The sequence below is a fragment of the Neovison vison genome, chromosome 6 (genome assembly GCF_020171115.1).
Source record: "Neovison vison isolate M4711 chromosome 6, ASM_NN_V1, whole genome shotgun sequence".
NCBI lineage: Eukaryota > Metazoa > Chordata > Mammalia > Carnivora > Mustelidae > Neogale > Neogale vison.
The window spans coordinates 65,752,564-65,767,979 of record NC_058096.1 but is presented as its reverse complement, the minus strand read 5'-3'; the positions used below and the strand labels follow the sequence as shown (position 1 = coordinate 65,767,979).

The 15,416-nt window shown below is 42.6% G+C and overlaps 1 protein-coding gene across 1 annotated transcript in view; it reads right to left on the bottom strand.

Moving 5' to 3' along the window:
• The window catches only part of ARHGAP31 (Rho GTPase activating protein 31), a 113,811-nt gene that overhangs the window by 30,982 nt on the left and 67,413 nt on the right, over nt 1-15,416 (bottom strand). Inside the window, exons 4-6 of the mRNA XM_044251443.1 lie at nt 6,330-6,412; nt 5,277-5,384; nt 4,477-4,619 (exon numbers count right to left, since the gene is read on the bottom strand). Of these exons, the coding sequence (XP_044107378.1) occupies nt 4,477-4,619; nt 5,277-5,384; nt 6,330-6,412 (334 nt within the window). The remainder of the gene's footprint in view (nt 1-4,476; nt 4,620-5,276; nt 5,385-6,329; nt 6,413-15,416) is intronic.

Below are 15,416 nucleotides of genomic sequence, written 5' to 3'. Positions count from 1 at the left end.
CAAGCACTAATGGCAGGCCCTCCTCTGTGGGCCTCTCATAGTGGACCCATGCCAGAGGAACGGGCAGCTCTGAACCAACCTCCTCACTGGTGGACTATGAGCACAAATGGGGATGTCCAGTATGGAAAAATAAAAAAGGAAAAAAAAAACCCAACCACACACAAAAAACCAAAAAAGCACTACCCAGCACAAAATATCATTAGTGCCAAGACTAAGAAACCTTGATCTAAGTAAAAGAAGGGGAGGCCCAAGTTGGCCTCTGTGTAGTCTTTGGCAACCTTGCCAGTTTTCTGCAACTTTAGAAGGTGTCAAGAGACTCAAAGATAACTTGGACCAACTGAGAATCAAAATTTTTTTGGTAGAGGACCCACCTAATTTTCAGAAAGCACCTTGGCAGCACTATTCCTCTTTGCAGAGCATGACCTTGTCTGGGAGGAGGGAAGTAAAACCACTGAACAAGGGCCTCACTGAACAGAGACGGTGTGCGATACTGGGGTTCTTCCAGGCAGAAGAGCATGGCAGTCATTCCATGGGACTGCAATTAAGTAAATCTGTGATCCTAAAAACTTCTTTTCAGTAAACTTTCCAACATTAGCAGAGTTGTCCAACTTAACCCCAAGGAGGTTAAAATATTTAAATTCTATATTCTCTTAATATTTGCATTCTAGATTATTTATGATTTGTTAATTATTTATTTACTTAAAATATTCAGTCACTCTGGGAGCAACCGGATTAATGGGAAGAACCTACACTGCAGGTCGGGAGACCTCAGCTGGTTTAGCACCTACCCCTAGTTTCAGGCCGCAGTGTCTTAAGACCTGCTCACTGTCTCTGCTCTGATGTTTAACAAGCATCTCTAACTTATCATTTCATCACAGAGCTTGTGATGGCTGCTCTTCACCTCTAAATTGCTACCCCCTCCCATCTTTGCCATGTCAGTCAATGGCACCATGCACCACCCAGTCAAAACCTGGAGGAGTTCTTTTTCATTCATTCCATTTTTTTTTTTTTTTTGATGCACCACCTCCTCCCACATCCAGACTATAAGCAAGTCCTATGACTCTTACCTCCAAAATGCATCCCAAATCCAGCTACTTTCCTTCTGTCCACTGCTAACATGATAGCCCAGGCCACCATGATTGCCCACCTGATTTCGGCCATTGCTCCTTCACTAGTCTCCCTGCTTCCAGACCTGCTGCCTTTCCCTCTCTCCCTCATACCATTGTCAGAATGCTCAGACTCTGTACTCCCCGCTCAAAGTCCTCACATAATCTCCCATGGCACTGAGAACAGACCAAACTCTTAGATTGACCTACAAGGACCTTCCATCAGGTTTCCCTCTCCTCTTTGCCCACTGATCCAGTGGGCTACAAAAATATACAGTAAAAATTTTTGATTGTATACTCCCATTATAAATTCTATATATATGTCACCGTATTAGCATTATTTATAACAGAAAACATAAAAAAATCATAGAAATTACAAAATATACAATAGAAAGAAATGAGAAAGAAATGCTAATAGTTTATTCCAACATCTATGGTTCGGTACCTTGGTCTTTGGTGCCCCCTAGGGTGGGGCACCCCACTTTGGAGACCCTACTGGCTCTAACCACACTGGCCTACTTTCTGTACCACTCGGATCCCCTGTCCACTTCAGAGATTTTTATCTCTGTTTGGAACATTCATCCCTCAGATCCTCTTATCATAAGGTCTCAGACCAAAGATCACTTCTTCAGAGATCATGGCCACTCTGTACCAAAGTAACACCACCAAATCATTGACCATTGCACTAACCTGCTGTGTTTTCTGCATGCTATTTCTTGTCTTCGAAGTGATAATGTCTTTATCTGCCTTCCTTCCCAACTAGACCATAGCTTTCTGCAGGGCAGGATCATTAACATTTTGTGCACTGATGGTCCCCAGTGTGTGGACTACTGCATGGCACCTAGAAGTTGCTCGATGCATATTTATGTTTTAATGAATCTTGGGTACATCACAATCTCTCTTGCCTCCTTGCTCTTATTCATTAAACAAAAGTACTGGATTCTGCGACTACTAAAATCTTTCCAATTCCAGAGGGTATGGCTTCTTCCATTTTGTGTAAACATTAACTGTGCTATCTTACCAAAGTCAATAAGAGTTCATGACAACATTTAAATGAAATGCATTGAATAATAAGCATTAAAGGCCATCAAGAGTTAAAGGCTCACAAGGCAACTGGATTTACTTATACAGTACAAGAGATGATCAAGGCAATGGTCACAAAGAGAGCAGGCATTTTCAGGTTGGAATCAGGAATGGCTTTAACACTAACTGTCACAGACAGGATTTGCTTTCGGGAAGAACAGTTCCCAAAAGTCATTAGTTCTTCACAATGGTTTACTGGTCTATTTTTCTATTTTTTTTTTCTCTTCATAAAGGCAGCATAGAGCTGAGGTAAGAGCCATGGGCTGAAAAATCAGGTTCCATGTTCAGTCTCAAAGTTACTAGTTGTACGACTTGGGGCAGTTACTAAGCTTTTTCTGGTCCTCTGGTTCTTCCCATATAAAATAAGGTCCGTGACAACTTCTTGTGATAAGCCAGTGAGATGATGTATGGGGAGCACCTGCAATCGTTCCTGGCATAGAATAAGTCCCCAATAACTTACTGGTTGATTCAAAAGGATGAATGAATGAATGCACCCTCTCACCTACCTTCAAAAAGGATTTCTATAGCTTACGATAAAAACTATATCTCTAGTGAGAGAATTAAAATAAAGATAAACGAAACATTAGCCACTCCTCAGTATATAACCAAGAGAATCGAAAACATGTGTTCACACAAAAACTTGTATTCACAGCAGCATTATTCATAATAACCAAAAAGTAGAAACAACCCAAATGGCCATCAACTGACGAATGGGTAAGCAAAATGTAGTACAGGCATACAACAGAAGATATATTATTCATCCGTAAAAAGGGAGGAAACACTGACATATGTAACAATGTGGGTCAACCTCAGAGAACATGTGCTAAGTGAAAGAACTCAGTCACAAAAGACCACATGTTGTATGATTCCATTTATATAAAATGTCCAGAGGAGGCAAATCCCTAGAAATAGAAAGTAGCTTTGTGGTTGCCAGGGTCTCGGGGGAAGGGTGAAACGTGCGGAAACCGCTTCGTGTGTATGGCGTTTCTTTCTGGAGTGATGCAATGTTCTGAAATTAGACGGTGGTGATGGTTGCACAATTCCATGAATCCTAAAAGCCACCAAACTGTATATTTTCAAATGATTAAAATGGTGAATTTTATGCTATGTGAATTTTATTTCAACAAAAAAAATGTTTTCAAAGGAAGGTTATAAACCACAAAGAGGACAGGGTCGGGGTGGGAGCACATATACCAGGAATCAAAATTGGATGTTAGCTGCAATTGATTATTCTGATGGTTATGTTCGTTTTCCCCAACTACATTAGCTAAACGAGAAAAGAATGCTTTAATCAGCTAACCCAAATATTTGGCAGATAGGGTTCTCATAGACCACTGGTTCCCCAAGTGTGGGCCCTGGCCAGCAGCAGCAACACCACCTGAAAACACATCAGAAATACAAATTCTCAGAAGCATCCCAGACACACCGAATCACACGTTCTGGGGATAAGGTCCGGTAATCTGTGTTTGAACAGCCCCCCAGGGGATTGTGACATATGCTAATGCTGAAAAACTCACACAAGTGGTAGTTACAAGGCTTCCTGACCAGCTGGATAGTTGATTTAGATAAATCAAGCTTACAGGGGTTGAAGCAACAGAAACCAGTTCATTCCTAGCGTGTTCATTAGATCATTATGAGAGCTATTGGGAACCACAGTCTTGCATCTTCTCACATCCAGCCTCAAATAGCTGTATCTTTCTCACCAACATGGCCACAGAGGGTTTCAGTGCTGACTAGTCTCTGCATATGCACACCTACAGATACACACTCATTTTTGTATGCCTAGTGCCTGGTGCGTGGTAGAACAAAGTAAGCACTCAAGAAATGCTTGTGAAGAGAACCATTCTGCATATACATGTGCATACAGCCATACAGCCTCTTAACCCACTCATAACACCCAAGATGAAGACATAAGCGTCTTCTGAAATCCCATCAGGAAAGTAAAGGTGAAGGAAGAATGTTACCTGCTGATAACAACCCAGAGAGTTTAATAACTCACTAAAACCAATAGATTATTCCAGCACAGAACTCTCCTTTCAAGGGCCAGGTCATGCACGCAACTGCTCAGAAACATGCCACAGCTACCCATGAACACATCCTGGTGCACGAAGACCAATGTACACACGTGCGCGATCCCCAGACGCTGACACATAGAGTAGTCAGCCCACACGCACACAGCCAAAGCTCAGGGCTAGAAGCAAGGCCACCCTAACTTCTTCTTGGGCCCCATGACTAAAGCAAGGAAGAAGGATGACCTGGTGCGGAGTATGCCAGAAGAAGCCATTACCGTTGTGCTCCAAAGATGCAGGTGCGCCGTTGTTAAAGATTTGATCCACATGATTCAGGATGAACTCAATCACCACCTGCTGGACCCGAACTGCAAGGAAAGCCGCGTCTCCATTGCACCCAGTGGCTTCGATTTCTTTTGACCTAAATCGTGGATGAAACACATTCAGTGAGTGAGTCTGTCCCCCAAAGGAAAGCAGTCAGGGGGAGCCAGTGGGCCTTTTGTACAAGCCCCATTTCCTAAATGTATACAGTTTGTTAATCTCTAGAATATTTTAACTATTTAAGACCTATGAAAAGGACTCCCAAAGGCTGTGATGCCAAACACACTGAACAAATTTGAAAACAGTTACCAGGGACCGTGCATTGCTAGACTACAAACACTGTATTTGTGAATATATAGGAATTGCTTTTTTTCCTTCATGGGATCTCCTCCCATCCTTTCCCCCCACCACCCAATTCTTCTGTGAGTCAGGTCATCGCTTATGAAGTCCTCTGACACGGTGACTCCGCCAAAACCAACAAAAGCCAATGAGCCCTCAAGACAAGAAAGGCCTTTTCAAGAAAATTATAACACACAAACCCGTAACTTTAGCCACATGCTGGTTGTAGCCAGAAAATGCCTTTCGAATCCAGAGTTTCCAGGATGGCAGACAAAGAGCTCAGGCTATTACAATCTTCTTAACTTACAGGTGTTACAAATGACCACTTGGCTACAGCTTTGTCTTCAAGGGGCTTCATTTCAGTCAGTGGCTGCTTTGAGCCCACGGGGGTGGTGAGAAGGTGAGGGTATGGGGTTACCTGAGCAGGTTTGGTGCCCACACCAGGGCGAGGTTCCTGGCGTGCATGTTGGTCTTACTGCTGAAGGAGGCAATGTGAGCCAGGTGTCGAATCAGGTATTCCAAGGTCCTGTAACGGTTCATTTTTTTTTTTTTAAAGTAAAGTAAGAAACTTTAGTGCCTATGTAAAGCCCAACATCTGGAGATAATTTCTAAGTTTGGATTTAAAAGATTCTAAATATTTCTATCTCATGAATTTTGGAGGAATATCAGGAAGGTATCAAGATTGATGGAAATGATCTTCTTGGCCCTAGGCATGCTGGCTCAGGGTGGAGAAGGGGAATGGTTTTGTCAGAAGTCAGTCGAGGCCCCTGGAGAGCCAGAAACAGCTCCCTGGGCTTCGTTTTATCCAGGCCACCATTGCCGCCGCACAATCTTATAACCGCCTCTTAACTCTTCTCTTTCTGGAATTCTCCCAGCTACAGGTAACTTGATTCTTGTCAGTTAGAGAGCTCAACTCATGGACGAATGACATCTGTTAGTAGGAATTTCTTCCTTATACCACATCAAAATCTACCCCCTTATAAAAGATGCTTAGAGAACCCTGGAAAAGGTGGTAAGGTGAGGGGCTAAACTGTGAGAACAAAATGGAAGGATGGGATAATGTGGGGGATGGTACTGAGGAGCAAACAGATTGTCAGCCAGAAGCTCAAGAGCTACAGCCAAACCCTATTTAAAGACCCTCCTGTGGATCCCACAGATGTGTTTATGCTATGAATCTGGATAAGAACCTAGGATATCACAGCCACTGAGTCTGGCTCGTGTGATCATAATGACTTCCTGTGAGACTCTGAGGGGGGCACCACAAGTAAATAGGACATGGGCTGCCCCTTCCTGCCAATGTCCCTGGGCAGGCACCAATGCACTCTGATAAAAGTTGACCCATTCACCCACCTCAAAATGCCACAGGAAAGTCACTGTCCACTAAACTTGCTCGCTCTTACAACACCAGTCAGCATCTCTGGTATTATACCACCTTGAGAGGCTGTGGACATCTTTTGCCAAAAATTCTTACCTATAATGGGATGGGGGAAGCTCCTGGATAACATTTTGGATTCGGGCCAGTTGGCCTTCTTCCGGGCAATGTGACACGGCCTCCTGTGGAGAAGAACATGAAGCAGCCCAGTGAGTGCTTGAGAGGATGGATGCCCCCTTTGTCTCCTGGCTTTATTTAGGTTTCTGGTACTCCAGCCTCCCACTCAGGCCTAGAGATCATCCTTCCAAGAGGTGTGCTTTTCTATTAAAAACCAATGACTAAATTCCGAGGCTTCGTGATGCAAAGTGTCTAACAGTGAGTGCACACGGGGGGCGTCTGGATTGCTTGGGTCTCTGTGTAGCCTCAAAAGGTTGTTAGGTATCTGATAAAGGTGTAGAATCTTGGGTGTGTGGTGTGGCAAAGAGAGTGACAGAGGTTCGCACTGGGAGAGAGGAAGAGACAGAGACAAGGAAAGATGGACAGGAATAACAGGGTGTCTCTATGTTGACTCAGCCAGCTGTCTTCTTGGGTGCAAACAGCCACTTCCTGTCTGGCCTGACACAATTCCGTGACCTCACTACTCAGTGCCCCATCCACTGTCATAGATGCTGATATGAGGAAGGAGGGAAGACGAGCCTTCTCAGCAGGGTAAGAACTTTGTACCCTTTGTACCAGGTCTCACCTGGACATGCTCTCTGGTTGTTTCCTGTGTGGGTATTTGTTCTCCTGAGACAGAGAAACCAAAAGGATCCCACAAAAAGAAGCTGTTGTTTTTTGTTTTTTGTTTGTTTGTTTGTTTGTTTTAACTCTTTGCTCCTTTTCCTGCTTCTGTTCTTGCTAGGAACGACACCCCTCGCCTTACACAGACGTTACAGAACAGAAAACATTATGTCCTCCTTGCAAAGCAAGAGAAGTTAATGATCTCTTTGGAGTCTTCCAGCACAATGGATGAATCTAAGGAATGATGGGGGGATGTCATGACCAGTTTCCATGACCACTGACTCATTAAGACCCCCAGCTCCAGGGCATAAGTGGCTTATAGAGTCTTTAATTCCTGGATTACTGAGAGGACACGTGCCCCACACCTCAACAAGAACCTCAGGCCCCAAGCAAAGATGAGACTCAGTCTTCTCTCCTTTCTGAGTCTTCCAGAAAATTCTCTGTCTATATCTACTCTCTCCATGTCTTCAACAAACTCTACTCTCACTTCTTGGCTTGCATTTGATTTCCAACCTGTGACAAGCCAAGGACCTTCTTGACTGGTCCTGTGGGACTCCCCCACTCTGGGCCCAAGGACCTAGCCAGCCTGCATCACTCCCGCCTGCCCAGGGTCTTCAGGGAAGCCAAGGGCATTCGTAAAGGTAGTGTGAGCACAGACTTGCCCAGAATGTCCGCACAGTGTAAATGTTCCTGGGCAGATGCCTGATGTCCTGTCCTGAGACGTTGTCCTGCCTGTGCCCAGGCTCAAGGGGGCCCCTTCCAGTGCAGTGGCCGAGGGCTCACAAACTGCCAGTGTGGGAGCAGTACTTAGGTCCAAGGTCGATGGTAATCACATCTTTCTTTGTTTATTGAGGTATACTTTACAGACAGTAAAAATATACCAATCTTAAGCCATAGTCCCATGAATTCTTTCATAAGCACATACTGTTGTAATCCCACCTAGATCAAGACACACTTTAAAGAGAGCTCCTGAGCTCATGTCAATCCTTAACGGCCCTGAATTCACAAGCAGATGTGACTTACACAGCCTTGAATTTCCTCCCAGTGCCAGAAACTTGCTTTTACATTTTGTACATAAGGCAAAGTCAAATCGGGAAATACATTCGGTACTTTGAGAAATACTGCCCTCTCCACTTCAACCAGAAAGAAAATCCTAAGCGTGATATGGTTTTCTCATATCATTCACCTCTGCTCAGGCTTCAGCTGTCATCTTTGGTTTATGTGCAAAGGCTGAAGCACATACTCTCAGTAGTGAGAATTCTTAGGCACTGAAAAGAAGAAGGAACTTGACTTGGGCACTCTCTGTTATGCCCGGCCCTATTCTAGGCCACACGTGCAGTGTCTATTCTGCTCTAGCTTAGAGAAGACATCCTGAGCGCTGCCCAAGCCTAGACTTCCCAATTCCCTGACTTGTCTCTATTGTTTCCCACAGCACACGCCACCATTACCGAAAGACTGTAGCCTGTACTTGGTGAGTAGGTCTATTGCTTATTGTCAGTCTCCTACACTAGATGTAAGCTCTGCAGGTGCAGGGGTGTGAAGAGTCTTAACCCTCAGAGTGCCTAGCACCCACAGAGCACTCCCTTCATATTTGTCAGCTTTGTTATACTCCATCTAAGTGGGACATGGTGCCAGGGCTCTGTCCACCCCCCCCTTTTTTTAACCTTTCTTCTCTCCCCTCCCCTTTTAATTTAATTGAAATAAAACATATGCAGACACCAACTTTTTTTTTTTTTTTTTTTAATGCTATCAAAATTCTCCACATTGGGGCGCCTGGGTGGCTCAGTGGGTTAAGCCGCTGCCTTCGGCTCAGGTCATGATCCCAGGGTCCTGGGATCGAGCCCCGCATCGGGCTCTCTGCTCAGCCGGGAGCCTGCTTTCTTCTCTCTCTCTCTGCCTGCCTCTCTGCCTGCTTGTGATCTCTCTCTGCCAAATAAATAAATAAAATCTTAAAAAAAAAAAAAAATTCTCCACATGGAAAAACTTGAGTTTTTGTTTCCTAAGCATTGGTGGGAGAAATGAGGCACTGGGAGGGTCACAGTGTCCCAGTCTTCAGGTCGGGGTGCAAGCCTGAGACTAGAACCAGCATGAGTGGGATCTCTGTTGCAACCTTCCATTTTGGAGCTATGGAGGAGATAGAGGGTATGAACAAGAATGGGGCCTGGAGTAGGAACCCGGACACCCCTGCTTTCTTTCTGAGGAACTTATAAGGGGAGCCAGCAGAGAGAAGCTCCCGAGGAAGGAGGGGCTATGGAATATGTGGACCCTCCTGCATTCTATTCTGCAAAGGGGGAAGGGTGAGAAGCCTCTCTTCCTCTCAGCAAACTTTGTACAGTGCCCCCCATTTTCGAAAAATGTGTCTGGGGAATAAAGGTGCAGGTCAATTAAAGAGCTCTCATGGAAAGTTTCTTTGATATTTTAGGAAGCTGTTAGTCATCTTTGTTCTGAGAGGCTGGGCGGGTCTTCCCCCTGCTGCCTGCAGGTCCCATTTGGGATTCTTGTTTATTTCATTGTTCACAGCCTCTCCCCTTCCTATTTAGAAGCCCTCTGGATCCCCGTAATTTCTCCTGGAGGGGTCCAGTCCTACAATCTCATTTTTCCCTCTCTGTTCCCCCATTAGGTTGGCTGAACCTATCATCAGGGAATTGGGGGAGGGGAGTTGAAGCTTTGCCTACCCCAATTTTTTGCCTTGAAGAGAATTTCACTCAACTTTTGCCAAGCTAATCTGGCTATGAGTTAAATCTTAAAAGACCCAGGACGAATCTGTGACTATTCATTCTCTTATAATCAGTATCAATAAGACCGGCTTCCTGCCCTTTGAGGACTTGGTACAAGACTGGACTCTTGTTCCTTCTGGTGGCCCCTTGCTCTTGTATTATCTGTTCACCTGAATGCTACTGTCAGAGCTCAAGTCCTGCTGCCTCGGCAGCCCTGTCACCAGGGGAGACAAACAACCCACGCCTCTCCTTTTCAGTTGTGCCCCAGCTACAACTTAGCCAATTATTTTAAACTATTAGACTAATAAGTCTAATGCCCATTATTTAAAAAACAAAAGCATTCAAAGGAATACACAGAAGAAAGTCAGTCTTCTGCCGACTGCAGACCTTCAGGGGTTGTCTCCAGAGGCAACCTGTGTGTGTCCTTCCAGATAGTCCTTAGACCTTTCCAACTTTGTCACACACAAGTGGAACAAGCCCGAATGTGACAGAGAACTTCAGCTACTTCCATCTGGTCTCAAACTTTCAGTTGATTAAGTTCTTTCTGGCTTATCTCTTAACTCGGGCAAAAGACCCTGTGGGCAAAGCATCCCTTGAGGGGAATGAACTTACCCCTCAAGCCATAAGGACCGCCCTGAACCATAAAGACCCCATGTGACTGACCCGGAGACAAAGATCTGTTGGACCTTCACCGCCCACCTGCATGTACCCACCCACCTTTGCCCTCACTTTTCCTTATATAAACCTGGGAAGCATCTTCAGGGCTTTGGAGGTGGTCTTGGAGACGCTCGTCCGCTCTCTCCCCGGTGGTGGCCTTACTGAAATACATTCCTGTCTTGTTTCACCACCACTCACATCTCTGCCTTTGGCTTTCGTCAGTGATGGAAACTGGTCCCTCTGGCACCCGAGGAGTCAGCTGCTCCTGTAGCCCTGTGCCCCCGCTTGAATTACGGGACCTGGTCCATCTGCAAATTCCCACCATCCTGGTTTGCCTGAGATTAGGGGTTTCCTGGGGCACAGGACTTTCAGCAATAAAACTGGGGGAGTCCAAGGCAAACAAAGAGCAGCTGGCTGCTGCCCACCCCTGCAGCTCTCTTGAGCTCCCAATCAAGCTGCTTTTGCCTTGTGCCACACACTAGTAGGCCACCCTACCCCAAGGGACATTTCAAATTCTGTGTGTGGGTCCACAAACCTGTCAGCAAAGGCTCACTGGGTAAACATCTTCCAGCATCTGGAGAGCAGGGAAAGGAAACACAACAAGGAACAAAACGAACACTGTTTCTGTGCTCAGGAAGCTTACAGTTAAATGAGGAAGACTGATCCACAAAGAAATTATTTCAATATAAACTCACTCTAAAATTAAACACCTCTCTAAATTGCCCTCTCTAAAAATCCAGAATCGCAACTTTCCTCTTGGGTGTAATGATTCCAACTGAATCAATCAATAGGACCAAAATTGAATTTTTCCTAAAACGAACTTTTTATCTGATAAAAATAAAATGTAGCATAGTAGACTGAAGAGTTGTTCTCAAAGACATCAGGTCCAAATCTCCGGAACCTATCCACCTTACTTTACTTAGGAAAGAAGTCTCTGCAGATGTGATTCAGTTAAAGGTTTTGAGATGAGATGATCCTGGATTAACCCAATGGGCCCTAAATGCAATCACAGCTATCCTTATAAGAGGGAGGCAGAGGGAGCTCTGACACAGACAGAAGAGGAGAGGAAAAGGCCATCACAGAGGCAGAGATAGGAGTGCTGGCACCTACTGGAAGCTGGAAGAGGTGAGCACTTCCGGGCCATGCCCCGCCCCAGCACCCCCGACCCCCAGTCTGGGCTCTTGAACTGGGAGAGAAGAAAAAAATTTTTTTAAGCCACTAAGTTTGTGGTGATTTATTACAGCAGCTACAGGAAACTAATACGTGTACTCAAAATTATAATATGAAATATGAAATAATTAACAATCACTTGCTATCTTACCAGCCAGACTAACTACTATTAACCTCCTCACGTGTGCAGCATACAAGAGGCAATCTTCCTGACTTCCCAGCACCAAATATGAATACGCATTGTTTCCTAGTCAGTTGCATATACTGCCTTCTGCCATTTAACTTTATATTGTGACCGATAAATACTCTTAAAAAATGTGACTTTTCATGGCTACCCAGGATCAAAAATAACAGCATTTATTTAACTTACCCCTTATTGTTAGACACATAGATACTCCCACATTTTGGTATTATGCTATTGCAATGAAGCATTTAGAAGTCCATTACTTGTGGACATATCTGATTGTTATCATAGAATGTGGTTCTAGAAATAGTTACTATATTTAAAAAATAAGAGCACTTTAGGATTCTCAATAGTAATTCCAAATGACTTTCTGAGGTGTCCAGCTAATTCACACTTTCCAACATAGAAAACCATAGAGGGGCACCTACTAGTTCAGTCAGTAGAGCATGCAACTCTTGATCTAGGGGTTGTGAGTTCAAATCCCATGTTTGGTACAGAAATTACTTGAAATTAAAATCTTAAAAAGATAACAACAAAACACCCTAAAAGACCCAGTCTCACCACAGGATTGCCAACATGAAATACTAATGTCAAAAAATTACTTATTTAGGGGTGCCTGGGTGGCTCAGTGGGTTAAGCCACTGCCTTCGGCTCAGGTCATGATCTCAGGGTCCTGGAATTGAGCCCCGCATCGGGCTCTCTGCTCCGCAGGGAGCCTGCTTCCTCCTCTCTCTCTGCCTGCCTCTCTGCCTGCTTGTCATCTCTCTCTGTCAAATAAATAAATAAAATCTTTTTAAAAATTACTTATTTAATATGCAAATATATTTTCTAATACATTTATACTTTTTTTAATTAAAATTTTTTCCCTATATTTTAAAACTGTCTATCTATGGTGGCTGGGTGGCTCAGTCAGTTAGGTATCCGCCTTGGCTGAGATCATGATCCCAGAGTCCTGGGAAGGAGTCCCTCATGGGGCTCCTTGCTCAGCGGGGAGCCTGTTTCTCCCTCTACTCCTCCCCGCTGCTTGTGCTCTGTCTCCCTATCTCTCACAAGATCTCTTTCTCTCTCTCTCTCAAATAAACGAATAAAATCTAAGAAACGAAAACCTATTTACTTATCTGACTTTTTTTTAAACTGAAGTATAGTTATACACAATGTTGCATCAGTTTTGGGTGCATTTATAATTTTTTAAAAACTATTTCTTCACTGATTTGTTCAACGAATTGTCCGTTGATGCTCTTTGCTCATTTGTTTAGCAAGTGGTTTTTGTTATATGGTGCCTTTATCTTTTTTTTTTAAATAGTTGATCATTTGCCTTTTAATTTATTTATTTTTTATTTATTTATTTATTTATTTATTTAGGACAAAGAGAGATACAGCGAGAGAAGGAACACAAGCAAGGGGAGTGGGAGAGGGAGAAGCAGGCATCCCACTGAGCAGGGAGCCCTAACTGGGGCTACATCCCAGGACCCTGGGATCATGACATGAGTGGAAGGCAGATGCTTAACAACTGAGCCACCCTAGTGCTCCTGTCTTTTAATTTTGTTAATGTGTTTTTTATATAGAAAAAAATTATATGTAGTTTAGTTTGTTACATTTGCCTCTGGTGATCTTTTGCCTTTTGCTTTTGTTAAAAGCTTTCACCTGAAATCTGCTAAATAGTAAGAATATAACTTGACTTTCCTCCTTTCCCAATAATTAGTCAATTTTGCTAATACCATTGATTGAATCTTTGTTAGCCTGGGATGCTTTCTTTATCTCATATTAAGTTACTGACCACCTGGGCCTACTTAGGAGTTGTTAACTCTATTTTAAAATAGTGTCATAGTTTTGAGACAGAATAGTCAATCTTTCCTTCCATTTACTAGCTGTACAAACCCAGGCAAGAGTGTCTCTGAGCCTCATCTATAATTCACTCATCTGTAAGAAACTATAAAACCTACTTTATAGAGTTATTATGAAGAGTAACTGAAATAATATTTTAATGTTTATCATATAGTAAGTACTCAATAAATAAAATCATTATTATTATTATTCCATTAATATTTTTCTAGTTTTATTATTTCACTGAGATAGTATTCTAATTTAGCGGTGCGAGTTTAAATAAATCATTTTAAGAATATGTGACATTAACAAAGCTATTTCCATACTACTGAAGAAGGTTTGCTTATATTATAATTTGTTATTGTGATCAAAGAAATCAATTAAATGATATATTTTCAGTGTAGATAACTTCACTAGGTCCTACTTATGCAGAGGTCAGTTATACAGCAAAATATTCTTTATTTTATTTTTTTCGTGTCAATACCATATTAGATTTCCTGGAAATCTAATGACAAGTTGAAAATAATGTTGCTTTAATATTATTCTGCTGCTGTGGGAGAACAGAACGATTAGCAATGTTAAGGAACAAAAGTGGGAAGAGATAAATATGGGGTTCGCTCTGAGCCTATAAGCAAGACTTAAGAAAAAAACATATTTCTGAAGTTTCCAGATAAGAATTCTATCATAAAGTGAAATTTAGTTAAAAAAATTAGACTCATTCTGTTCTTTAACATGATGATATCCTATTCTATCATATTCTAAGATGTACTATTATACTGATAAGAGGATTAAAGCTATGTAGAAAAAGACAATAAAGTCTTATGCACAAAATAAAACAAAAATAATAATTTAACAAATTAGAAATATCAAGTGTTGGTGAGGCTGCAGGGAAAAAACCATTCTTATCTCTCTGGAGAACAATTTGGCAACATAATATTTTAAGTAAGAGTTTTTTACTCAATAAATCTAAATCTATGTTTTCTTCCTAAAGATGCAAACAGAGAAAAGGATAAAGATATATGTACAAAAATATTTATCATCACATTGTTTTATAAAAGCAAAGTTTTGAGAAACAAAAAGTCAAAATGTCCATCAGTAGGAAACTGGCTTCAGAAATTCACTGTGCAGGGGTGCCTCGGTGGCTCAGTGGGTTAAAGCCTCTGCCTTCGACTCAGGTCATGGTCTCAGGGTCCTGGGATCAAGCCCCACATCAGGCTCTCTGCTCAGCGGGGAGCCTGCTTCCCTTCCTCTCTCTCTGCCTGCCTCTCTGCCTACTTGTGATCTGTCAAAAAAATAAATAAAATCTTAAAAAAAAAAAAAGAAATTCACTGTGCATATGAGAAAATACTCTGTAAAAATTGTGTTTCTCTATTTGTCAGCATGGAAAGATGGCCACATTGTTGAGTTAACATCCGAAAGCAGTGATATATAGTATTGAGAAGGGAAAGGGGAGAGGGAGAAAAAGAGAGAGGGAAAGGGAGAAATGTCTCCTGAAATGAGAGAAAGTAATATCTCCTGAAATGTTACCAGCAGATATGTCTGGGGTGTGGAGTTTCTAGCAATTTATACTTTCTCCTTTACACTTTTCTGTATTGCTTTCATTTTTGCAATAAAATTCTATTTTGACTTGGGAAAACAAAATATACCAAAAACACTATGTGAAGAACAAAAGAGTAAAAGAAATACCCACATATTAACCATAGCTGTCTTTGGTCTTTAAGAGAGAAGACAAAGGGTTCCTTTCTACCTTTCCTCCATTTTCCAATCTGTCTTTTACCAAATACAGTTACTTTTAAAATGAGGAAATAATCACAGATTATACTCTGGCAGACTCACGAGACCCATAACTTTTCC